Consider the following 27,500-nt stretch of genomic DNA (forward strand, 5'->3'; position numbering starts at 1 on the left):
ATTATGAACATCATCGTTGTCGTAATCGTAGATGTTATTAATGTCATTCGTAAATTAGGACGTAGACCATTTGATGTGGGTTTTTTTTTCTATTAGTTCTACCTAACCGTCATCATTATCATAATTTTCAGAGTTCTTAAACAACACTTAATATGCGGTTGGGTTAAGATAATGACAAATCACGCGAACACACTTCATGTCCTGCTTGCTTTATCCGCCTTCCACTTTAAACCTTTTTACAAAAATCTTTTGAAACGAATTCTCTGAAGAACCCCCGCTCCCCGCAGATCCTCCTCGCCTGTGCGGCGTGCGTGTGCGCCGCGTCCGCCCAGACGTACGAGGCCCTGGGCGTGCTTCAGCCGGCGAGGCCGAGGGACTTAGGGCAATACGAGAACGTGGTGGCGGCGACCATCGACATCCTGCCCGAGGTTGCCAAGACCCTGAAGGAGCTGGCCAGCAGGATGACTCGCTCTCAGGACGACCCCTTCGACGCGCAGAACATGTTGGAGATCCTGATGGCGTTCATGCCCGTGACCCGCAGGATCCTGTTCGCCGTGGCCAAGGCCGAGGGTCGGACTGTGTCCGAGGAGGAGCTGCAGAGGCTGGACCGCGCCGAGAAGATCCTTCCCTCCGCCTTCAAGTTCATGCTCGAGATACAGGGCAGCGACTTCTTCGGCTTTGAAAACCCCGACGCTGAGAGGGCCCCGACACAGGACGCCGTCTCCCTCGCCGACACCAAAGTGAGCGGCTCGTTCGTCCAGATGCCCCACGGGAGAGGGATGTTCATCCACCACGGGTAAGCGGAAGACACGCAGACGAAGGCGCAGGAGTAGGAGGAGAAAAGGCATCGTCAATCTACGACGGAAGAGGTGGAGAGAAGAGAAAAAGCTCAAGACAGGAAGTTGGAAGATGTGAAGCGAGAGGAAACAACGGGAAGTAAAGAAGTTCGAAGTGGAAGTACAGAAGAAAACGGGAACAAGAAAAACAGAATACGAAGAAGAGAAGATACAGAAGAAAATCTAATTACGATTATAAAAAAATCTCCATTGGTCTGATGTAGGTCTATTCTATGTAAATTTTCTTTAGCATTCCTTTGCATAGTGCTATCAGTATGCTGTGATAAGAAATATGTTCCTATGCCTCATTACATGTATACCTATATGTAAATAAACGATGCATAAATCCGAGGGTATCTTTTTATTACATACATTCATCATCCGAAGGAGAAAAGCAAAGTAGAATATAGAAACATAGATAGATAGATGGACAGAGGAGATAGTAATTCATCCTTAGAAAGGTAGAAATAATGCTGACGTCATCACCCTGTAAAGCGCTGGAGGGGGGGGGGGGGGGGTGGAGGACAACCCCGATCCGGCAGTAATGAGAGGCGAGCCATGCCCAAGGGAAGGGCACCGTCGGTAGTGGTGCCTTGCGTAACTGCCGCGAGTACGTAGGGAGCGTTAGAGTGAATGAAAGAGGAGTGTGAGAGACAGTGAGTGAGTGAGGAGAGTGAGAGTGAGGGAGCTAGGAGAGTGAGTGAGGAACGTGAGTGAGTGAGGAGAGTAAGAGTGAGTGAGGTGAGTGAGAGTGAGTTGGAGTGAGTAAGGTGAGAGTGAGAAGAGTGAGAGTGAGTGAGGAGAGTGAGAGTGAGAGTCAGTGAGGAGAGTGAAAGTGAGTGAGGAGAGTGACTGAGTGAGTGAGAAGAGTTAGAGTGAGAGTGAGTGAGTGAGTGAAGAGAGTGAGAGTGAGAGTGAGAAGAGTGAGTGAGGGAGGAGAGTGAGTGAGTGAGGAGATTGATTGAGTGAGGAGAGTGAGAGTGAGTCCGTGCGTTCACATAAGGGCAGTGCGCACCGTGCGTTTCGTGGCGAAATCAAGTGAACGGTCCGTTTGACAAAACGTTTCGCGAAGCGTTGCTTGGCGAAGCGAGCGGGGTTTGGAGGTAGTTCGCTTCGCCTCGCGGACTGTTTGTAAATAACAAAGATGGCCGCCTACTCGGAACCTCTGATGTACCTCTGCCCGACTTGTAACGCATATTTCTTGGTTTTGGAAGAAACTCAGGGACACGTAATGACTTGTGGTAAGTGTCTGACCACCCAAGAATATAATAAGTGTAATTTAAATCATGTAAACCTAAAATATGGCTGTAGTTGAGATAGAACTTCCGGGAGCGTCACAGTAGTTAGTGATAAAAGTTGATGATAATGCTACTGTTTTCTTATAATAACTGCGTAAGACTATAATTTCGAACAGTTATGATTTTGGTGGATGCAGGATATATGTATAATAATTTGACTGTACATACCAAAAGTGATTAGCATGTAATGAAGAAATAAAGTTGGAATAAAATCGTAATGAATGTAAATGTTGGCATATTAATTGCAGGTTCTGCCATTATATAGTCAACAGCAGCAACGCTGTTGTTGATAAAAGCATACAGTGACAATAAACATAGTTTTTCCAGCAGTACAAAGAAGAAATACAAAATATGGGAAGATATTGCTTCAGTGCTGCAAGATGCTGGACATCCTGTCACTGAGGAAATTTGTGACAAAAAGATGCGCGGACTAAAAAACAGGTTTGTATCTCTACCTGAATGGACATTTTGTTCAGATTTTATTGGACTGTTTTTGGTTACCTTATATATATTGTATAAAGTATACCATACTTCATTTATCTTATGGATTTGTTTGTTTTGGTTTGTTTAATACGTGTCTTACAAAGCCCAGTTAGTTGGTTCTGATAAATGTTTTATAAATGTTTCAGATTTCTATTTAGATTGTTATCATTTGCTTACAACTGTTTTAATCTCATTTTTTTTAGATACAAAATCATTAAAGATAATGCAAAGTTAAGTGGACGAGGCAGTGACACACAATGGCCATTCTATGAAGCAATGGATGAGGTTCTTGGACGTGATCTTAGTGTAATACCAGTTGCAAAAGAGTCGTCATTAATGATAGGTAAGGAATTTTACGAGATATTTCAGAAAGAGATGTAATGATGAATTAATTAGTAGTATATATTATATGAGAGACTAAAAGTAAATTGAAATAAAAGATAACATTGTGCTTACAATATTAATGAAACTTTCATCACCAGGTCAACCTTCGACTAGTGCTGGACCATCTGAAGTTGTGGAACTTCCAGTGCCTATCACCATCACAATCACAGTCTACCAGTTCAAGAACTCTCTCTCCAGCTCCATCAGCATCATCCCTTCCACCACCAAGATCTCATAAACAGAGGCGTTCAGAAGAACAAGAGACGTCACAGAGGAGAGAACATGTCATCTCAGCACTAGACAAATTAGCTGATCTTGTTGTCGAGAGAAATGTTGTGTTAGAAAGGTTTATGCCATCTTTAAGTAACCAGCATGACCAGTACTTGCAGCAAGTTGCATTTAAGTTATTATTGCTCTAGCTCAGTTCTGTAAATGTCAAGAAATATATTTTTTTTCGTACTGTAGTCTTTAAGGGTTATCATTTCATCTACTTCATGCCTTGAAATGGAAATGTTTACTTGTTAGTTCTGTAATGGCAGTTATAACAAATTATTTTCCTTTAGCTTTTGGAAGTACACTACATGCTCAGGTGCTTAAACATCAGGATAAGTTCAGACTGTGATATAGTGTAAACAGAAGTTTCAAATATTTTAAATAAATACGTTTATTATTTTTGGTAAATCCATTTAATTTAATTTACCCCCAAATAGAACATGAAGTAAAAAAAAAAAAAAAAAAAAAAGTGGTGAAACAAAATATATTTTATTAGACATGGATTATGGTAAATATGTCTTACAATTTACAATCCTTGAGTTTTTAAAACTTTCAGAACAAACACATATGTAAATATACACGCAGCAATGCAATTCCATGAAAGATATGTTATATATACAAAAGAAAAAGAAAAATCAAACAGCATGAAAAGGAAAGATATACATAAGTGATCTATCACAGGTACTTATAAAGGTACAGTATATATTTTCAAATAGTTTATGAGCTATGAAAATAAGTATCATATTCAAAAGAAAATGAAATGTGCCAAAAAGACAAATATAAGGCAGCATTACTTGCAAAAATACACACAATTCGACGCAAGAAACAAACATTTAGATACAAGTTACATTATGCGAGATTTGCCAATTCATCTCCTTTTCTAAAGACTTCATATGGAACCTCTGGCTCAGGTTCTAAAAACAATGACCTGTAGCTCTGCTTGAATATCAAGTTTTTCCTCAAGTAAAATAAAATTATGTAGTACACAGGAAGCTGTAATGACTATTCTGAAGGGAGACTTGAATTCCTCCTCGCTGTATAGGGGCACAATGTTCTCTGCGTAAGCACCAACTCAGACTGGATTCCGGACCCTTTGTCGTCTCTGTGCAGCTTCCTCTGCTCCCCCTAGATCATTTTCTAAGGCAATTAAATTCATCTAAAAGGACAGCAACTCCCGCAACGAGCCTAGCAACGTCGGCCATGTTGGTATGTTTGTTTACAGTAATCAGCTGAGAGGCGTTTTGCGTGGCGAAACCGTTCACTCTGACCCTTTTGGGCCTGTGCAAGGCGCACCGTGCGGAAAGGCTCAAGTGAACGCACGGAGTAAGTGAGGAGAGTGAGAGTGAGTAAAGAGAATGAGAGTGAGTGAGTGAGGAGAGAAAGAGTGAGTGAGTGAGGAGAGTGAGTGGGTGAGGAGAGTGAGAGAGTAAGGAGAGTGAGAGTAAGTAAGGAGAGTGAGTGAGGAGAGTGAGAGTGAGTGAGGAGAGTAGGAGTGAGTGAGGAGAGTAGGAGTGAGTGAGTGAAGAGAGTAAGAGTGAGTGAGGTGAGAGTGAGAGAATGAGGAGAGTGTGTGAGTGAGGAGAGTGAAAGTGAGTGAAGAGAGTGGGTGAGTGAGGTGTAGAGGCTCTATATTGATTGAACACCTTTATACATTGGTTAAGAAGGAGTAGTAATAGGGGACGATGGCTTTGACTTTGACTTATTTTCTAAAAGTACAATAACGATACAGATATATGGACACCAACGAGACAATGTCTTGGGTAAACGCTGGGTGCGTTGGGGCGCGGTCAGCCAGGCGGGGCGGAAGTGACCTGAGCCCTTCCGCCCTGGAACCGAAGGTGACCTTGCGCTGGGCACGAACTCTCTCTGACCGGGTCATACTTGGCCTTAAATACCCGGGGACTGCGTGTTGGGGCGCCACCGTCGGTCGGCTTGGGTAAGCCCCTCGAGGAGCTACGTGGCAAGCGCGCGGCCCGCAAGCAGCCGCGTGGTTCTCTATACGGGCTTATGTACACGGTATAGAGGAGATACTCACTCACTCTCACTCTCCTCAGAGTGAGAGTGAGTGAGTGAGGAGAGTGAGTGAGTAAGGAGAGTGAGTGAATGAGAAGAGTGAATGAGTGAGGAGAGTGAGAATGAGTTAGTGAGGAGAGTGAGTGAGTAAGGAGAGTGAGTGAATGAGAAGAGTGAATGAGTGAGGAGAGTGAGAGTGAGTGAGAAGAGTGAATGAGTGAGGAGAGTGAAAGTGAGTGAGGAGAGTCAATGAGTGAGGAGAGTCAATGAGTGAGGAGAGTGAATGAGTGAGGAGAGTGAAAGTGAGTGAGGAGAGTGAGAGAGTAAGGAGAGTGAGTGAATGAGAAGAGTGAATGAGTGAGGAGAGTGAGAGTGAGTGAGAAGAGTGAATGAGTGAGGAGAGTGAAAGTGAGTGAGGAGAGTGAATGAGTGAGGAGAGTCAATGAGTGAGGAGAGTGAATGAGTGAGGAGAGTGAAAGTGAGTGAGGAGAGTGAGAGTGAAAGTGAGTGAGGAGAGTGAATGAGTGAGGAGAGTGAAAGTGAGTGAGGAGAGTGAATGAGTGAGGAGAGTGAAAGTGAGTGAGGAGAGTGAGAGTGAGCGAGGAGAGTGAGAGTGAGTGAAAGAAAAAGTGTTCATGTTTTTCCATCAACTTATAATATTTTAATATATCGGACTTGTTATCTCTCTACATTTCCACTTCTCTGTCCCCATTTTCTCTGTATATCTACCTATATGTTGGCCTGTACATATCTCTTGCTATCTACTTACTTTATATGTGTATACAATGGGTTACCTAGATATTTAGGGGACCATGAGACAATGCAAGCTCTCAAAATGGTCTTTTGAGAGCTTCCAGCATTTCAGGTATATGTATATATATATATATATATATATATATATATATATATATATATATATGTATGTATGTATGTATGTATGTATGTATATAGGCGTAATTTGAGAGCTCGCTCCATAGGGAGCCCGCAGATATATAGAGCACATTTTCCAAATAAAAAAAAAGAAACCTATTATGTCAAAATAACAAAGGATTAATCGTCACGTTGCAAGAAAATGAAATGTTAAAATGTGGTTGAATATTGGAGAAAGGACAGCATTCGGAACACTTTGTTTTGATATGGTAAAGAAGTCATCAAATATTTATGTGTTATTAATTGTTTCTTGTGAAGGACAATGCATTAACAACAGAAAATGCAATTGAGTGCATTAGAACATCGCTTATCTATATTGCCTTCTTGTACCTTAAATGATTTGTATTTTCATCTTGGAATCAGATGCAGAGTAACGATACAGATTTTATTTTGTTATTCATATATTTTTACTTGTGCAGTGTACAATTTTATACTGATATTAACTAGTATATTAACTAGTAAATTTCCAAGCAGTAAAAGATAGGCCGATTGCTTTTAGATAAGAAACTGTTGAGGGGAAATGTCAGTGGACGATGGTGGCGAAAGGAGGAACTGTTAGAAAACGCATTCGAAGGCGAGGGAATGACTTCACTGCAGACATATCATGTCACAGAAGAATTGACATTTATACTCTATTAGTCTATATATATGCACACACACACACACACACACACACACGCACACATATATAAATTTTGTCCACACATATGTATGTATATCTTTCTCTGTATCCATATATGTACACACACACAAAAAAAAAAAAAAAAAAAAAACCTACACACAGGTTATGCTTCTACATAACCTTTAAACATACACGCTAACAAACCGACACATGAGGGTGCAAGTGCGTACCTGGAAACGTATATGCAGAAAGGTGCGAGATCCTGTCTAGGCTAACCTTAAAAACCATGCTGCAATGTATGGTTGGGCGTCCTCGAACGGGGTCGAAAGTTGTGTGTAGCTGAGGACAAGGATAATTCAGATATGCGAAGCTGAACCTCGCCCGGGCTATGAAGGGAACCCGGTCTGTGTCGACTCCATTAGAGTGCCAACTGGTGCTGACTCGACTAAGCTTAGTCTTACTCAGCTTGGTGCCAGCTTCCAGGCGACAATTGCTGCTATAGCTGGGTACCTAGGAGGGTAAGGAACTTCTTTTTTATTTTCTGACAAAAAGGAAACAGGCAGCGGAAGAGGTACAGATGGAAAGATGGGTAAATAGACAGAGATAAGCAGATAGATAGATGAGTAAATAGATAGATGAAAAGCCCTTGTTATCATTATCGTCGTCATTGTCAACATAGTATATATATTTATGGTAAGTTCATAATATTTCTGCGCTCATCATTGTCATTGTCATCGTATTCAACCTAGTCTGTAAACAAAACTCAACCTGCAGACTTTTAAGTGTTTGATTCTACAAAGTATGTATTTCCTTTGTGTCTTGTACTCTTCCACTTGATTCCTACATATAAGAATGTCCCTCCTAGCCTGTGCGAGAGAGATGGTCACGGCGACCATCGTAATCCTGTGCTAGGTTGCCAATACCCTGAAGTAGCTGGCCAGGACGATCCCTTCGACTCGCAGAGCATGTTGGATATCCTGATGGAGTTCATGCCTGTTACCCGCAGGATCCTGTTCGCCGTGGTCAGGCCCGAGGGCCGGACCGTGTCCGTGTCCGAGGAAGAGCTACAGAGGCTGGACCGCGCCGAGAAGATCCTTCCTTCCTCCTGCAAGTTCATGCTCAAGATTCAGGGCAGCAACGCTAAAAAAGGTTCCCGACGGAGGACCAGACGGGAGAGGGATGTTCATCCACCACGGATGCACTTCCCTCTTATTTCAAAGTCTATTTGAACCTAGGACATGCCTGTGGCCTACGTGGGAAGCAGCCGATGGCCCACAGCTTGAATGCCACTGGTTTCTATTTATTTACATTTGCTCTTTTGTCTCTCACTATTTTCCTATCAACTTATTTGAGTTTTTATTTTAAAAATGTCAAACTTGCTATTTCTCTGCATTTCCACATCTCTTCCCCTTTTCCTCCCTGTCTTTGTATATCTACCTGTCGTCAGACTGTGCATATCTCTTTCTATCTATTAAATTTTTGATGTGTATACAGTGGCTTAGCTAGACATTCAAGGGGCCCTAGGGGTTGGGTCCTAAGAGAGCTCAAAGTATTTTTATGTATATATAAAGGCATAGTTTGATAGCCCCTCCATTGGGAGCGTGCAGATATATACTGAATAAATGTTAGGATGTTCTTTTATATAGGAGGCAGAAAGGGGACAACATTTGGAACACTGTGTTTTGACATGGCTTGAGCGAACATCAAATATTTCTCTGACAATGATTGTTTCTCGGGAAAGACCAAACATAACGTCAGAAAATCTCTTTTATATTTCCTTCGTCACTTAGCTTGATGTTCTTGCATTTTTTTTATGATTTGTATTTTCGTCAATGGAGTCGGGATGCAAAGTAATTATACAGAGTTTATGGTGTTTATATATTTTACTTGTATAGTGTACAATTTCGTAAAGATCGGACTGACAGCTTTAAGATGAGAAACCGTTTATTTACGAGAAATTATGGATCTAACACAAGGAAAAGGTGAAAGTCAGGGGACGATGAGCTTATTCGAAGGCGAGCGAATGGCTTCACTACAGACGTTGCGTGGGTCTCCTCGTGGTGGTGGAGAGTCCGAAGAAGTCCATGTTCATGAACTGATCCATGAAGGTGACCACGTGCGGCATGACCCTCTCGGCGGCGTTGAAGCGGTGGTACGTGTCCTTCGGGATCTTTCTGCCCTCCGCCTTCTCCGTGGCCTCTATGACCTTCCGTGTGACAGGCATGAAGTCCAACATGAGGCGTTGGATGGTCTGGGGTTCATTAGTCTTGCCCCGGGCCTCCGCGACCTTGCTGAAGACCTTAACGATTTCTGGCAACACGTCGATGGTGGCTGCGGCGATGTTCTCGTATTCGCCCAGATCGCGAGAACCCTGGGGCTGCAGGACGCCCAGGACTTGTTGCCTCTGCGGGGCCGCCCGGCCGAGGCAGAGCACGGCGGCTGCGACCAAGAGGACCTGTGGTGGCGAGGGTGAAGGTCACGGCAGGTAAGTCATATGGCATGAATGAATGTATACTTGTATATCTATCTATCTATCTATATATTCTGTACATATGTATATATTTAGATATATGTATATAATGCATGTGTATAAATATGTATGAATATTTATATATATGCTTATATGTATATATATGTACATATGTATTTATATATACATATACATATACTTGTATATGTATATATATGCATGTATAAATCTATAGAGATATATGTATATATATATGTACGTACATATATATATACATATATATATATATATATGTATATATATATATATATATATATATATATATATATATATATGTATGTCTATTCATATATGTGTATATATTTAGATATGTATATGTGTATTAACGTAATAAATATATTAAATAAATATAATAAACATATATGTATATGATACACAATACATATATACATATGACTTTATACAAGTGTATCTGTACATATGTATGTAAATATGCTTGGATATATATATATATATATATATATATATTTATATAATATATACACTACAATGTACATATGTACACTGTAAAATATATTTCTATATATACATATATATATACATATTTACATATACATATACATAAGCGTTAATATATATGAGGTATATATATATATGTATGTTTATATATACCTACACACATGCATACATATAATCATATATGTGTATGCACAGACACACACACATACATGTACACATATGTAAATATATATACGTGTACACACACACACACACACACACGCATATGCACATTTATATATATATATATATATGTATATCATATATATACTTATAGAAGCATTTACATTTATACTCTGCAATCTATCAATTAATCAATATATACACACACATATACATATATATACATATATATCACAGAAACATTTTCATTTATACACTATCAATCTCTCTCTCTCTCTCTCTATATATATATATGTTGTGTGTATGTACAAATGGAGTACACACATATGTACTTATATACATTTTCTCTTTATGCATCTATGTATAGATACACGCATATATTAAAAACACAAAAAACACACAGTGAGTGCGTGCCTGAAATCACATGCGCAAAAAGGTGTGAGATCCTGTCTAGGCCAACCTTAAAGACCATGTTGCAGTTGTGGTGGAGCGACGTGCAAGAGCGGGGTCGAGGGTTGTGTGTGCTGGGGAGCGAGTGCATCCTTTATATATGGTGTCCTGGTCCGGTCTGGGCATGGGAGGGGGACATTGTTGGCAGGGGCTGAGGAGGGGGGAGTTTCTACGTAGAGGATGTTCCTGTGGATTAAAGTTGTGTCTTCTTGGCTTCTTTTTTTCAGTGAAGGAACTTCTTTGCTTGTTTTCTAAGAAGAGGGAAAGAAGCAGTGGAAGAGGTCAGATAGATGTGTAGATATACAGAGAGATAAGCGGTAGATAGATAGGTATATAGATAGATGAAAAGATAGAAAGGGATATAAACTATGACAGAGAAATAAATCCTCGTAAGATGCTCAAAGAATGAAAGGAGAGACAAACAAAAAAGTACAGAAAAAGCGTACGAGAGAAAAAGAAAGAGACGAAGAAAGAATTAAGAATCCCATATACCTCGCTCACCCCTTCCCATAACCGGTACCTCGCATTTCCGCAAAACTCTAACCTTCAGGCAAAACCGATCCTGCAAGTGCTCCCTGGCCCTGCTGGCAACTGTACGGGATAGAACGAACTCTATATAAGAGACTCGTCGGCTGCCTCGTCTTCATTCCAGTCTCATATTTCTGTTGCTAAGATGATCCTCCGGGTGAGTGCATCTTCTTTTCACTGCCGTTTCTTGTTTGTTTGTTTGTTCTGCAGGATCGAAGGGGGTTCTATCGCTTGTGTCATTCGCACTAGTAATCTGAATGTATTTATAGTTTGTAGTTTATATTATTTTGAGGATTGGGAAGAATTTTTTTTTCTTCTTCAGTCGATATTATTACTATTATTGTGGACGCTATTTTTATAATGTATTTATTATCATTGCTACTCTTATTATGAATGTTGCCCTTGTTATTATCATCAACGTTATCGTCAACGTAGTATATATAAAAGTTTCTAATATTTATATGTTCATCATTGTCATTGTCATCGTATTCACCCTAGTATGTAAACTAAACTCAACCTGCAGGCTTTTAAGTGTTTGATTCTACAAAGTTCGAGTTTCTTTCGTGCCCAACACCTGGCTTTGTTCTCTTCCACTTGATTCCTACGTGTAAAGATTTCCAAGTGAATCCTGTAAAGCAATCTTCGGTTCCCGCAGATCCTCCTAGCCTGTGCGATTTGCGCGTGTGCCGCCTCGGCACAGAGGTACGAGGCTCTGGGCGTGCTTCAGCCGGCGAGGACGACGGGCTTGGGCAAGCACGAAAAGATGGTGACGGCGACCATCGAAATCCTGCCCGACGTTGCCAAGACCCTGAAGGAGCTGGCCATCAGGATGACTCGCTCTCAGGACGACCCCTTCGATGCCCAGAACATGTTGGAGATCCTGATGGCGTTCATGCCTGTGACCCGCAGAATCCTGTTCGCTGTGGCCAGGGCCGAGGGCCGGACCGTGTCCGAGGAAGAGCTGCAGAGGCTGGACCGCGCCGAGAAAATGTTTCCCTCCGCCTTCAAGTTCATGCTGAAGATGCACGGAGGTGACCTCTTCGGCATCGAAAACCCCGACGCCGAGAGGGCTCCGAAGGAGGACGCCGTCGCCCTCGCCGACACCAAAGTGAGCGGCTCGTTCGTCCAGATGCCCCACGGGAGAGGGATGTTCGTCCACCACGGGTAGGTGGGAGGCAGACGCAGATGAAAGTGCAAGAGTAAGAGGAAAAAACATAATTAATCTCCGACGAAAGAAGAAAGAGAAAAGGCACAAGAGTTGGAGGACGAGAAGGAAAACTTCAGCGAGATGAGACAACGGAAAGTAAAGAAGTTAGAAGTGGTACAGAAGAAAACGAGAACAAGAGGATATAGAATAAGAGGAGACTGTAGTTACAGGAAGAAGGTTCATTATAAGTTCATTGTCAAAATCTTCGCTGATCTGATGTTGGCCTATTATATGTTAATTTTCATTTGCATGGTGCTATCAGTTTTCTGTGATACGTAGTATGTTCTTATACCTTATTACATGTATGCATAGATGTGAATAAACAATGTATAAATTCGAGGGTATTATGTTATTACCAGCTGAAAGAAGTAGAAGGGAGGGAGTGATGAAAGGAGTAGAAGAAAGATAGACAGATTGAGAGATGAAAAGAGAGAGAAAGAGATAGAGAGAGGGGGATGGACATAGTAATAGTATTTAATGGATAGAAGGCTTGAAGCAGCGATGCTGACGTGATGCCCAGGACACGGCCGAAGTTAGACGGAGGAAAAAGGGAGCCATGCCCAAGGGTAAAGGCACAGACGATAGTGGTGCCTTTGCGGAGCCATCGAGAATAGTTAAGCAGAGTAAGGGTGGAAGAGAGTGGAGTGAGGAAGTTGCTGTAGATTAAAGTTATGTTTTTATTCTTTATTATTCTTTAATCTTTTTTTTCAGCGAATAAACTATGCTTTTTGACAAAAGGAAGTTATGTAGGGGGAGAAGGACAGCTGTTTAGACCTCTTATGGCAATGGTCTTTGGCTTTTTTTTGAGACCATGGCCCACCTATGGCATTTCCTGGTCCTTGCGGCCTCCGTCCTTCAGATGTAGAATGAGATTTTGATAAATTCATAATAGAAAATGAAATTTCTTTATAAACACAACCCTCTGAACAAATTTAATCTGTTTTATTACGGAGCAGCAGCTAGGATTGGAAGCTTATTTGATGTTTGTACTTCCCTCTTATATCAAAGTCTATTTGGATTTAGCTGATCTCCGTGGCCCACGTAGGAAGCAGGCGATGGCCCATAGTTTAAAGGCCACTGGTTTCCTTTTATTCACATTTTCTCTTTCCGTTTCTCAGTGTTTTCCTATTATCTGCTTTAACTTTTTATTTGAATATATCAATCTTGCTATTTCTTTGCATTTCCACATCTTTACCCTGTCTTTGAATATCTGTCAGCCTGTGACAGAGAGGTAGATTTCTATCCATAAAATTTTATATGTGTATGCAGTGGCTTAGCTAGACATTCAGGGGTCCCTAGGGTTTGAATCCTTAGAGAGCTCCAAGTATTTTTAGGTACATATATAGGCGTAATTTGAGAGCCTCCTCCATCGGGATCCCACAGATCTATACTGAAGAAATGATAGAATGTGGTTATATATAGGAGGCGGAAAGGGGACAACATTTGGATAACATTGTTTTGTCATGGCTTGAGAAAACATCAACTATTTCTCTGACAATAATTGTTTCTTGGGAAAGACAAATCATTAACGTCAGAAAATGCGATCAAAGTCCGTTCAAAACATTTCTTATTTATATTTCCTTCGTTACTGTTTTTACATTTTATATGATTTGCATTTTCATCATGGAGTCGGGAGGCAAAGGAATGATACAGAGTTTATGGTGTTATGTATATATATTTTACATGTATAGTATAGTTTCATAGAGGTATGGACTGACAGCTTTAAGATGAGAAATCATTTAGGTATGAACACAAATGAGAAAACGAATCAAACACAAGGAAAAGGGGAAAGGCAGGGGACGATGACGATGACCAAGGGAACTGCTAGAGAGCTCATTCGAAGGCGAGCGAATGGCTTCACTACAGACTTTACGTGGGCCTCCGCGTGGTGGAGATTCCGAAGAAGTCCATGTCCCTGAGCTGATCCATGAAGGTGACCACGTGCGGCATGACCCTCTCGGCGGCGTTGAAGCGGTGGTACGTGTCGTCCGAGATCTTGGTGCCCTCCACCTTCTCCGTGGCCTCCATGACCTTGCGCGTGATGGGCATGAAGTCCATCATGAGGCGATGGATAATCTGGGGTTCATTGGCCCTACCCCGGGCCTGTGTGACCTTGCTGAAGACCTTCACGATTTCTGGCAGCACGTCGATGGTGGCGGCGACAATGTTCTCGTATTCGCCCAGATCGCGAGAACCCTGGGGCTGCAGGACGCCCACGGCTTGGTACCTCTGCGGGGACGCCCGGCCGAGGCAGAGCACGGCGGCTGCGACCAAGAGGACCTGTGGAGGGCGTGGAATTTGTCACGGCAAGTCAGTGACATAGCATGAAAAAAAAAAATATATATATGCATGTATTATATATATATATATATATATATATATATATATATATATATATATATATATATATGCTTGCATTATATATATATGTGTATATATGTGTTTGTGTGTATGTGTAACAACATATGCATATGTGTATAAATTTATGTAGATATGCATATATATGTATATATACATATATGCCACACACACACACACACACACACACACACACACACACACACATATATATATATATATATATATATGTATATATATAAGTATAAATGTGAATATTTGTACATACACGTATTTATGATTATAAATAAATGTACCAATATGTATATATATATGCAGAAATGTATATATTTGTACATATTAGTATTTATGATTATAAATATATGTACATATGTATTTACATATATGTACATTTATGTATACATACATATGTACATATATGTATTTATACATGTATATATACATATGTAGATATATGTATTTATATATATAAATATAATTACATACATATTTTTAAATGTATAGATATGTGGATGTATGTACTTAAATTTATAGAGATATTTACTTTTATGTATTCATATATATATGTACATATGTGTTCATATTTATATGTACATATATGTATTCATATATATATGTACATATATATGTATGTACATGTTTATATATATTAGTATATATGTGCAGTATATATATTATATATGTATATATATTTGTAACTATATATAATCACAATATGTGCATATATGTACACAAGCATGCATATATGTATCTATTTTAGGATTGATATGCATATATTTTCATAATTACACTACAATATATACATATATATAAATACAATACAATGTATATATGTATACCTATATGTATATACATATGTATTTTTTTTCTTTCTCTCGCTATATATATATTCATATATACACACACATATATGTACATATAATAAGGCTTGTTTGTATATACACACATCTATATATCTATTTATATATACATACACATATACATATATATACACACACTTTCGTACACACATATATACGCAGACAAACACACTAATTTATACACACATATATAGTATAAGCTATCATATAACCGATATATGCACATGCTAACACGCCCACACATGTAAATGTGAGTGCGTGCCTGCAAACGCATGCGCAGAAAGGTGTGAGATCCTGTCTAGGCCAACCTTAAAGACCATGTTGTAGCGTGTGGTGGAGCGACGTGCAAGAGCGGATTGAGGGTTGTGTGTGCTGGGGAGCGAGTGCATCCTTTATATATGGTCTCCTGGTCCGGTCTGGGCATGGGAGGGGGGTATTGTTGGTAGGGGCAGGATTAGATTAGAGTTATGGCGTCTTAGCTTCTTTTTATTTGCTTAGTTACTGAACTATTTTTGAACTAAAAGAAGGCAGGCAGGGGAAGAGGTACAGATATGCGCATAGAGTGAGAGAGACAGGCAAAAATACGGACCAAGAGAGAAAGAGACAGAAACAAAGAGACAGACCACGTACACCTCGCTCTCACCTGCACCTTGCACTTCCGCAAAACTCTAACCTTCAAGTAAAACCGATCCTGCAAGTGCTCCCCGGCCCCGCTGGCAACTGTCCGGGGCAGAACGAACTCTATATAAGCCACGCGTCGAAGGCCTCGTCCATTCCAGTCTCATATTTCTGTTGCTAAGATGTACCTCCGGGTGAGTGCATCTTGTTTTTACTGCCGTTTCTTGTTTATGTTTTGTTTTCTTTTGTTCTGCAGGATTAAAGGAGGAACTATTGCTTTTGGCATTCGCTTATTCACCTTTGCGTTGTATTTATAATTATTGTAGTTTATAATATACCGGTGCTATTTTTAGGGTTGGGAGAAATTCTTATTCTTCTGTCCATATCATTATTATTATTGTGACTGCTATAATTTTCTGTAATGTACATTGCTACATGTAAAGATTTACTTAGTGAATTCGGTAAAGCAATCCTCGCTCCCCACAGATACTCCTAGCCTGTGCGACGTGCGCGTGCGCCGCCTCGGCCCAGAGGTACGAAGCTCTGGGCGTGCTTCAGCCGGCGAGGACGACGGGCCTGGGCAAGCATGAGAAGATGGTGACGGCGACTATCGAAATCCTACCCGACGTTGCCAAGACCCTGAAGGAGCTGGCCATCAGGATGACTCGCTCTCAGGACGACCCCTTCGATGCCCAGAACATGTTGGAGATCCTGATGGCGTTCATGCCTGTTACCCGCAGAATCCTGTTCGCTGTGGCCAGGGCCGAGGGCCGGACCGTGTCCGAGGAGGAGCTGCAGAGGCTGGACCGCGCCGAGAAGATGTTTCCCTCCGCCTTCAAGTTCATGCTGAAGATGCACGGAGGTGACCTCTTCGGTGTCGAAAACCCCGACGCCGAGAGGGCTCCGAAGGAGGACGCCGTCGCCCTCGCCGACACCAAAGTGAGCGGCTCGTTCGTCCAGATGCCCCATGGGAGAGGGATGTTCATCCACCACGGGTAAGCGGAAGACACACGCAGACGAAGGCACAGGAGTAGGAGAAGGAGCAAAAACATCGTTAAGCTTCGATGGAAGAGGAAGAGAAAGAGAAAAAGCGCAAGACAAGGAGTTAAAGGATGACAAGGAAAACTTCAGCGAGATGAGACAACAGGTGTAAAGAAGTTAGAAGTGGTACAGAAGAAAACGAGAACAAGAGGGCACGGAATAAGAAGAGACTGTAGTTACAGAAGAAAAGTTCATTATAAGGGCATTATAAAAATCTCCGCTGGTCTGATGTAGGCCTATTCTATGTTAATTTTCCTCTGCTATTCATTTGTATAGTGCTATCAGGATTCTGTGATAAATAATATATTCACTTACCTCTTTACATGTGTTCATAGATGTGAATAAACTATGTATATGTTCGAGGGTATCTTGTTTTGACCTATATTCTTCAACTGAAAGAAGTAGAAGATAGATAAATTGAGAAATAAAAAATAGAGGGAGAGGGGGAGAGAAAGAGAAAGATAGATAGATAGAGAGAGAGAGAGAGAGAGAGAGAGAGAGAGAGAGAGAGAGAGAGAGAGAGAGAGAGAGAGAGAGAGAGAGAGAGAGAGAGAGAGATTGGTGATGACACAGACGAGCAATTGCTCTAAAGGCATATAATATTTTCTAGAATTGATGAATAACGGTTAGGATGCATTGGATAGAGAAGATAGTAGTTAATGCATAAAAGGTTAGAAGCAACGATGCTAACGTGATACTCAAGGCACGGACGAAGTTACGCGGAGGGAGAAGGAAGCCATGCTTAAGGGGAAAGGCACTGAAGTTAGTGGTGCCTTTGCAGAGCCTCCGCGAGTAGGGAAGGAGAGTAAGAGTGGAAGTGAATGGATTGACGAAGTTGCTTGAGATTAAAGTATTTCTTTATTTTATCTATTCTTTGTTATTTTTTAATCTATATTTTTTTCAGCGAATATACTTCTTTGATATTTCTTTGTAAACGGAGAACGTGTTACTTGTATTTAAAACGTGAAAAAAAAAAACACTCTAAGATTTAAAGGACAAATGCGAACACAATTAATCTGCTCTATTAAGTAGCAGCAGCTAGGATCGGAAGCTTGTTTGATGTTTGCACTTCCCTCTTATCTCAAAGTCTATTTGGATTTAGTAGATCTCCGTGGCCCACGTGGGAAGCAGTTCATGGCCAACAGCTTGAATGCCACTGGTTTCCATTTATTTACATTTGCTCGTTCTGTTTCTCAGTATTTTCCTATCATCTGATTTGATTTTTTATTTGAATATATCACTTGCTATTTCTCTGCATTTCTACATTTCTGCACCTTTACCCGGTCTTTGTATATCTATCTAACTGTCAGCCTGTGCATATCCCTTTCTATCCATAACATTTTATATGTGTATACAGTGACTTAGCTTGACATTCGGGGGGCCCTAGTGATTGGGTCATTAGGAAGCTCCAAGTATTTTTAGGTATACATATAGGAGTAATTCGGGAGCCCCTCCTCCATTGAGAGCCCTCAGATATTGAAGAAATGTTTGTTTTGACATGGCTTGAGGAAATATCAGATGTTTCTCTGACAATAATTGTTTCTCGGGAAAGACCAAACATTCAGAACATCTCTTACTTATATTGCCTGCGCCATTTAGCTAGATGTTCTTGTATTTCATATGATTTATATTTCCATCATGGAATCGGGATGCAAAGTAATGATAGAGTTTATGGTGCTATATTTATATATTTTACTTATATAATATACATTTGCATAAAGATTGGACTGGCAGCTTTAAGATGAGAGACCGATTAGGTATGAACACAAATCTGATTGGAAACGAATCAAAAACAAGGAAAAGGGGAAAGTCAGGGGACGATGACGATGACCAAGGGAACTGCTAGAGAACTCATACGAAGGCCTCACGTGGGTCTCCGCGTGGTGGAGATTCCGAAGAAGTCCATGTCCCTGAGCTGATCCATGAAGGTGACCACGTGCGGCATGACCCTCTCGGCGGCGTTGAAGCGGTGGTACGTGTCGTCCGAGATCTTGGTGCCCTCCACCTTCTCCGTGGCCTCCATGACCTTGCGCGTGATGGGCATGAAGTCCATCATGAGGCGATGGATAATCTGGGGTTCATTGGCCCTACCCCGGGCCTGTGTGACCTTGCTGAAGACCTTCACGATTTCTGGCAGCACGTCGATGGTGGCGGCGACGATGTTCTCGTATTCGCCCAGATCGCGAGAACCCTGGGGCTGCAGGACGCCCACGGCTTGGTACCTCTGCGGGGACGCCCGGCCGAGGCAGAGCACGGCGGCTGCGACCAAGAGGACCTGTGGACATGTGCATATGTATTTATGTATATGTGTATGTATATATTTATATATACACTACAATGTATATATATATATGTGGTATATACATGTATGTATGTACATTTTTCTCTGTATTCATATATGTATACATACCCACATATATAAGAGCACAGCAAAACACAGTATATGATATAATATAGTCAATATCCGCACACATGTAAGTGTGAGCACGTGAAAGCACAAAAAGGTGGGAGATTCTGTGCAAGCCAACCTTAAAGATCATATTGCAGTTGAGCGACGTCCTAGAGCGGGGTCGAAGAGTGTGTGTAGCTGGGGAGCGAATGCATCCTTTATATAGGGTCTTCTGGCCCGGGGGGAGGGGGGGTTCTACAGAGGAAGAGATTAGAGATATGGCTTCTTAGCATTTTTTTTTTTTTTTTTTATCAGCGAATGATGTTCGTTTATTTATTTTTTTTTTTTTTTAACTAATCGGAGATAGGGAGGGGGAGGGGTACAAAGAGGAATGTGGATAGAGTGAGAGAGACAGGCAGACATACAGAGCAAGAGAGAAAGATACAAAAACAGAGAGAGAGGGAGGGAGTGAGAGAGAAATTGTAAAAAACAGTGACAGGGAAATAAATAATTATGAATAAGATAACAGTCAAAGAAAAAAAGGAGATGGGAGAGAGAAATATTTTATAGATACATATATAAGTATATATATAATATATACATATCTATGTATATTTATAATATATACATATATATGTATATATCTAATATATACATATATATGTATATATATATATATATATATATATATATATATATATATAATGAGAGAGAGAGAGAAAGAGAGAGAAAGAATGAGACAAAGAAAGCATTATAAATCCCATACACATCCACACCTCGCCCCCCCCCCCCCCTTCCCATAGCAAGCACCTCGCACTTCCGCAAAGCTCTAACCTTCAGGCAAACCCGATCTTGCAAATGCTCCCCGGCCCCGCTGGCAACTGTCCGGGGCAGAACGAACTCTATATAAGCAACGCTTCGACTGCCTCGTCTTCATTCCAGTCTCATATGTCTGTTGCTAAGATGTACCTCCGGGTGAGTGCATCTTGTTTTTGCTGCTTTTTTCTTTGTTTTCTGTTATCGTTTGTTCTGTAGGATCTAAAGGGGTGCTACTGCTATTGCTTTCGCGTTTGAGTGTTCTATTTATAGTTAATGTTTGTAATGTTATTCCTTTTAGTTTTCGGTTTGGAAGATATTCTGTCACTATTGTCATTTCGGTTATGACCTTATTATTTTTACTTTAATTAATGTCAACTTATGAACATTGTCCTTGTTATCATGATGATTATCATCAACTATTCAATCTACAGGCCTCAAGTGCTTGCTTATACAAAATTCCTTCGTGCCCAACATCTGGCTTTGTTCTCTTCCACTTGATTCTTACATGTAAGGATTTCCGAATGAATCCTGTAAAACAATCCTCGCTCCCCGCAGATCCTCCTAGCCTGTGCGGCGTGCGTGTGCGCCGCCTCGGCCCAAAGGTACGAGGCCCTGGGCGTACTGCAGCCGGCGAGGCCGACGGACCTGGGCAATCATGAGAGTGTGGTGTCGGCCACCATCGACGTTCTGCCCGAAGTTGCCAAGACCATGAAGGAGCTGACCACCAAGATGACTCGCTCTCAGGAAGACCCTTTCGACTCGCAGAACATCTTCGAGGTCCTGACGGCGTTCATGCCCGTGACCCGCAGAATCCTATTCGCCATGGCCAAGGCCGAGGGTCGGACTGTGTCCGAGGAGGAGCTGCGGAGGCTGGACCGCGCCGAAAAGATCCTTCCCTCCGCCTTCAAGTTCATGCTCAAGATACAGGGCAGCGACTTCTTCGGCTTTGAACACACCGACGCCGAGAGGGCCCCGACGCAAGACGCCGTCGCCCTCTCCGACACCAAAGTGAGCGGCTCGTTCGTCCAGATGCCCCACGGGAGAGGGACGTTCGTCCACCACGGGTAGGCGGGAGGAAGACGCAAACAGACACTCAAAGGGAGAAACAGAAGACGCAGAAGGGTAAAGAGGAGGAGACGAAGCACAAGGGCTTTGGAAGGAGAATCAAAACCTCGAAAAGGAGAAGGAGAGGTGGAGAAGAAGTACATGGAGTTGGAGGACCAACAGGAACACATCGAGGAGACAAAACAATAAAACATATAAGAGACTGAAGTAGTACTAGGAAAAACAACAACATTAACAACAGTGATTACAAAACCGGAATTGATATACGATAATGAGCAATAGAAAAGGGAAATTTAACTAATGACAACTAAAAGATCACTTCTAAGGGCTCATAAAGATATCCATTTGTCTGATTTGTCACTGGTATTACTGTTCTTATATTCCCTCATACGATTTTATCACCTTTCAACGAACGAACACATCTACATTCCACATTAGACTCTGTAAGTTTCTTCACTTTTTTACTGTGTAAAGAAGAGATATATTTCCCATAAATCATTACAAAAAAAAAAAAAAAAAAAAAAAAAAACAATCATCATGAGCATAAAGAATGTAAACGAAATCAGATGTATTTTATTTCTAACACTTTTAAAATGACGGATGTTTCAAATTAGTCATGAAAAAGATTGGAAAGAAAGGAGAGACGAGAGGTAGTAAGTAAGAAGAGAGAAAGATAGAGAAAGAGAGAGAGAGAGAGAGAGAGAGAGAGAGAGAGAGAGAGAGAGAGAGAGAGAGAGAGAGAGAGAGAGAGAGAGAGAGAAAGAGAAAGAGAGAGAGGGGGGGGGGGAGTGGGGGTCCGGAAAATAGAAGTAGAGAATATAAAATATGAAAAATAGAACAGGAGGGGAAGAGCATAGAACAGAAAGATTTTTTTTTTTTTTTTTTTTTTTTTTTGGCGACAACACATATTTGGCAACCCTTTATTACACCGTCATCTAGTGTTAAAAACGAGACTGGAAGGTCAGGAGATTGAATAAAAACGGGTTTTCCTCCTCAACCGAAAAGATAATGTGTGTATGTGCATCACGTACGCTCGTACCCACGTACACACCTAGATACCCACCCACCCACCCACCCACCCACCCACACACACACACACACACACACACACACACACACACACACACACACACTCCTACACACACATGCTGAAAAAGGGACCACATAACTTCTAGGCATCAATAAATACTAAACTGAAGTCAAGTGTAAGTAAAAAAAAGAGATTAAACATGTATCTATGGGCATGGAGATTACGCCCCGGGTATCTAAAGAAACCGGTCTTTCAAGCGTCAAGATGAAGAACACCTATTTATTATCGCCGATTCTTTATTTTTTCTTACGAAGATTGTTCGTAAGAGTAGCATTACTCAGCACCGTCTCATATTCTTCTCTTTCTTTCCTCCTCTTCCTCGTCTCCAAGGAGCTCTGAAACATGTCGAAGGGCGTAGATGAATTCTCTCTCCTTTATTGGGCTGTTCAAGGTCGAAATTATTAGGTTTACCATCCCTGGCTACCGATTGACGTTTAGTACTGGTAATGGCGATAGAGCTTGAGTGATTGGGAGGAGAAGACAGAGCATGAAAACGTGGTTTAGAGCATGGGTTAAGGATAAAGGATTAAATGAAAAGGATTAAGGCTTAATTGATGGATGAATTGAAGATCGATTGAAGATCGATGCTGTTGGGGTCTAATGATGTCTCCTGTATTTGGCGAATTTAATTACATTTCTTTATTTAGACTTGTATATGCAAAGCAGTTTATTTTTTTCAATTATCTATCCTCGGGTATAGGATGAGATCTTTTCATTCATGCCCCCCATGTCTCAGTGACGGGCACAAGACGTCATAAACTCTGGCAATGTTCAACCGATAGCCGTAGTCCGCAGAACACGCGGTTTGTCACGATGGCTTTACACGCGACCCGTCAGGAAAAGGTTAACGTGTACAAATAAAATTGAAGTCCTAGAAGATAGAAGCATAAAGATAGCATAACTTATATTAGATAACAACTTTTCGTATGGTTACTAAAATTGGTTGAAGAGATCTGTAACTCCCAGTTGAAAGAATATACAATGTTCTAATAAGTGACTGGAGTTTAATATTTGAAAAAAATATGATAATAATAGTAATAATGGTGTTGATGTTGATGGTGGTGATAGTGATAATGATTATAATAACAAGCAAAAAAAAAAGATAATTATAAGTCTGTGCTTCCTTTCACTGCCATTCACGGACACAGTAATTATGTTTAATATACCATTTTGCTTCAAAGTTAACTTACATAAACACCAAAGAAGAGTGTTAGATGAACCACGGAAGTTATAAAATTAGTGTGCATTATTTAAGAATAAATTTGCACACTATGCATTGGACATTGTCGAGATGTTGCAAACTTGTTATTATCTAATACAGTATGAGTTCTAAAATGCAAAGTAAATGCTGGTTATGTCATTGTTAAAGAGAATAACTTACTTAATGTTAACAAAAACTATTCTTTGTCGCATTACACACACACAAAGAAAAAAATCTAACCCGCCTTACAAATCAATTAAATTCTAGCGTATTAAGCAAAACAACTTGAAAGCGACGTTAAGCTGACTCCATCCGAGGGAGGGTACAAGTATACAAACCGAGAAGTATCCGCAAATTGTTGTTATCCGCCATTAACTTGCTAAGCCCTAAGTGCATTACACACTTATCAAGATAACCTGCAATCTCCCTCTATTTAAACGCCGGATTTGTGTCTCATTACTGGAATACACATCGCCTAATCGCGTCGGCATGCGGTTCAGATACAAAAGTTGAAGCGGACGGTTCGCAACATTGCAACGTGAGTGTTGGACTTGGCAAGGGAGGGGATCATATAATGGCGAGTTGCAGTGCCTCTTACCACCACCAGGAAGGAGATATTCTCTGCCGCAACATCATCTAAGGTCATAAGCGGCGTATTCAAAATAAAACGATAGGGTGACATTATGATGGCGTATTGTAGCGAAAAGGTTAAAAATGAGTTAACGATTAAGATAAGTGGAGAGAAGAAGGGGATGAACAAAAGAAGAAAAAGGAAAGGGAGAGAAGAAATGACCATGCAAAATTAGTCGAGGCGAGGGCTGAAGGGGGGGTGGGGTGATCTCCTTAGCCCCCCCCCCCCCCATGCCAAAAACGAGCAAGGGACTGGGGGTGGGGGGGGAGGGGGTTGTACATCAGCGAGGATTTACTGATCAAATATCTTGGGATGTTTGTTTTTTTTCGAATAATGACGGAAACAATAATCATAAGAATAATAGTAAAAACAGTAGTAGTAATACTAGTATTAATGAATAACAATAATAAATATTGTCATTAATATCACTACTATCACATTCAAGAGTTTGTTTCGCGAAGTTGTTCTGAAATATGGGCTGATCTTACAAAACGTCTTCCATATATGAACAATCGATTGTTCTCGAAAGCTTGTCTCAGTAAACACCAGAATTTATCATCAGCTGATCGGAATTAAGCTTCGTTGTTTCGGTCTTTTTTTCGAACCAAACGTCAGTGGCTCTTATGTAATGAAGTGCACATTCTAGAGTACAATTGTAGTGTTGATCATTTTAATTGTAATACGAATTTTATTTCACTCATGCGGAACACGTGATATATTTATATTCAATAACGGTTCTAAAATGTCTTAAATTCTTGACTATCCGTTACAATTTTTTTTTTCTTTTAATGAAAGAACACGAATAAAAAGCGAAAATGTCTGAATTTAGGTGCAGGATTCGAAAGGTAATCTAACAACTAATTTCATATGGAGAGGTTCATAGGCCAAAAACTTCGATTTTAATAATGACTTATTTAACTGCTGTTCGGGACACTGCCTTTGCAAATGCTTTATGGCAAGTAAGGCCACATATAACAACGGGATACCCCAATTTCAAGGGAATGTTTTCAAAGACAATACGAAAGAATGTTATGCTAGATCATTTGACATGCATTCAAAATATGGATCTTTGTAATAGAGGATTTGCACTTTAACCACGGTGCTTTGCGACAGATAAAGATATTTATAAAGAGCGAGAGAGAGACAGAGATAGAGAGAGAGAGAGAGATAGAGAGATATAGAGATAGATAGATAGAGAGAGAGAGAGAGAGAGAGAGAGAGAGAGAGAGAGAGAGAGAGAGAGAGAGAGAGAGAGAGAGAGAGAGAGAGATACAAGCTATCTCATCTTAGCTATGTTTTTTATACCTATTCACCCCAAATATTATGGTAACATTGCGAAAAGAACCATCGACCCAAGCGCCGCCCAGCGCGCTACAAGCCGTTCCACTGAATCTGTGCATTCAGTGCTATATGGTCTCTGATGTCTAGTACATATACTTAAGACATTAAACACTAAACATTCGTAGCGCTACACAGTGTCCAACGGAACGCAGAGCAGTAGTATCGTTGGCCTTATTCAAACAAAAAGAACCCGTCTTTTTCGTGGATCATTTTGCAGATTCTAGCAATTGGAGCAAAAATAGAATACGATTTTTTTGCTTTAGAAAAGTTATTGGATGCAAAGATAAAGAAAAATGGTTGATAGATTGTACGACTTACTACATTTTTCTTAAATCATTAAATTTTAAATATGTATCTTTACAATAACGTGAATAAAAGTCTTAAAGTATTTGTTATTGACTTATTGTAGATAAATACTGTAGTTCCCGTAACTCCTTAATAAAAAAAAGGTATTTTGAACAAAACGACCAGCTGATCAGGTTTAGATTTATGCTGTCTGTAATGTAAAGCATATATTATAAATGTTAATATGATTCATAATTGACAATAATATTGTGCTAATACTGGTAGTGACGGAATCATGATTAGTACAATGCTAATGATAATCACTATTTAAGATAATACTAATCATAATGAAGAAATGATATGTGCTGATACTAATCATTATAAAATATATTAGTAATGCGAATTACGATGAATGAGTGTAATCCTAATTATATGAAAAATACGTGGAGTACTAGTTACAATGGTAATTATTATTTATTGGAAAGTTTCTGCCGCGTCATCGAAGGTCGTTAGCAGCGTGTAGGGTGGGTGGGGCTTAGTGGCGAAAAGGGAAGAATGAGTTAGCGACTAGAATAAGATGATGGAACAAGGGAGTGAAGAAGAGAAGGTAAGGGAAAGGAGGAGAAGGAAAAACGTGCAAAATCGCTTGAGGCGAGGGCGGAGGTCCAAGGCAGAGTGATGCCCTACAGTGGGTCTCAGTCTCCGTTGGAGTTAGAGATAACACTATTAATTAAACTACTGCTCCTACTTGGCACATGGACACGAAGACATGATCTCTCAGACAATTATCACCGATGTTGGCACATCTAAAAATGGACCTGCTTTGCTGTGGGACATGAGATAATAACACGTTTTGATCCTATATATAACACGTAACTACTAGTAATGCATTTGCTAAATTAGCAGGTATCAGCATCCTTAAAAATACCATATTTTTTATTTCTATTTTGTTTTTCTTACAGCACCCATACTGCCGTTGATAAGCAGGTTATAGAAGAGCTATGGTGTGAAATCTTTTTGCATTGTATCCGTAATCATAACACATTGGTAACAGCATATTTTCTACTAGCAGGGCACTAATAACATACCCGCCTCGGTAATTACTAAGCGCGTTTGGCTCGCTGGCGGACAAGAATCTGCAAGACATTTTGGTCTGTCTGTCGCTCTTTGTATGCATGTGTGAGTGCATGCTTACATATATATATATATATATGTATGTATGCATATGTGTATATATATTAATATATATATTTTTTTTTTTTTTTTTTTTTTCCCAACAGCCATTCATTCAACTGCAGGACATAGGCCTCTCTCAATTCACTATTGAGAGTTTAACTGGCATTGCAACCTTTGCCACGACGGTGACTTCCCCTACGACACCTGCGTTTAACTTCTCAAGGCGATATGTCGTTTTCTCGCCGTGAGATCGGGCTCGAGCCAACAGTCAAAGCGCAGGCATTTTAACGACTGCCGCGACGGGGAATTGAACTCGGGACCACGAGGGTCCGAGTCCAGTGCTCTAACCACTGGACCCCCCCCCCCCCACACACACATGTGTATGTGTGTGTGTGTGTACACATATATACTATATATATTATGTATGTATATATGTGTATATATACATATA

General features: G+C 40.6%; 5 protein-coding genes across 5 annotated transcripts in view; 2 read left to right on the forward strand and 3 right to left on the reverse strand.

Moving 5' to 3' along the window:
- The window catches only part of LOC125042769, a 1,550-nt gene extending 363 nt beyond the window's left edge, over positions 1-1,187 (forward strand). Inside the window, exon 2 of the mRNA XM_047638638.1 lies at positions 288-1,187. Within this exon, the coding sequence (XP_047494594.1) occupies positions 288-800 (513 nt within the window). The 3' untranslated portion in view covers positions 801-1,187. The remainder of the gene's footprint in view (positions 1-287) is intronic.
- A 7,516-nt stretch (positions 1,188-8,703) lies between these two features.
- Positions 8,704-10,489, reverse strand: LOC125042788. The gene is made up of 2 exons (XM_047638677.1): positions 10,451-10,489; positions 8,704-9,294 (listed from the first exon to the last, which is right to left on the reverse strand). Exons 1-2 carry the CDS (start codon positions 10,460-10,462, stop codon positions 8,872-8,874), a joined length of 435 nt encoding a protein of 144 aa, XP_047494633.1. The 5' UTR covers positions 10,463-10,489; the 3' UTR covers positions 8,704-8,871.
- Positions 10,490-13,830: 3,341 nt separating this feature from the next.
- Positions 13,831-15,741, reverse strand: LOC125042693. The gene is made up of 2 exons (XM_047638508.1): positions 15,702-15,741; positions 13,831-14,455 (listed from the first exon to the last, which is right to left on the reverse strand). Exons 1-2 carry the CDS (start codon positions 15,711-15,713, stop codon positions 14,045-14,047), a joined length of 423 nt encoding a protein of 140 aa, XP_047494464.1. The 5' UTR covers positions 15,714-15,741; the 3' UTR covers positions 13,831-14,044.
- Positions 15,742-16,101: 360 nt separating this feature from the next.
- Positions 16,102-17,412, forward strand: LOC125042694. Its single transcript, XM_047638509.1, has 2 exons — positions 16,102-16,205; positions 16,498-17,412. The coding sequence occupies exons 1-2, from the start codon at positions 16,194-16,196 to the stop codon at positions 17,008-17,010; spliced, it is 525 nt and encodes a 174-aa protein (XP_047494465.1). The 5' UTR covers positions 16,102-16,193; the 3' UTR covers positions 17,011-17,412.
- A 1,308-nt stretch (positions 17,413-18,720) lies between these two features.
- Positions 18,721-19,605, reverse strand: LOC125042695. The gene is made up of 2 exons (XM_047638510.1): positions 19,581-19,605; positions 18,721-19,327 (listed from the first exon to the last, which is right to left on the reverse strand). The coding sequence occupies exons 1-2, from the start codon at positions 19,590-19,592 to the stop codon at positions 18,917-18,919; spliced, it is 423 nt and encodes a 140-aa protein (XP_047494466.1). The 5' UTR covers positions 19,593-19,605; the 3' UTR covers positions 18,721-18,916.
- Between the last annotated feature and the right edge of the window lie 7,895 nt (positions 19,606-27,500).

Source organism: Penaeus chinensis, chromosome 32 (genome assembly GCF_019202785.1).
Source record: "Penaeus chinensis breed Huanghai No. 1 chromosome 32, ASM1920278v2, whole genome shotgun sequence".
Lineage (NCBI taxonomy): Eukaryota > Metazoa > Arthropoda > Malacostraca > Decapoda > Penaeidae > Penaeus > Penaeus chinensis.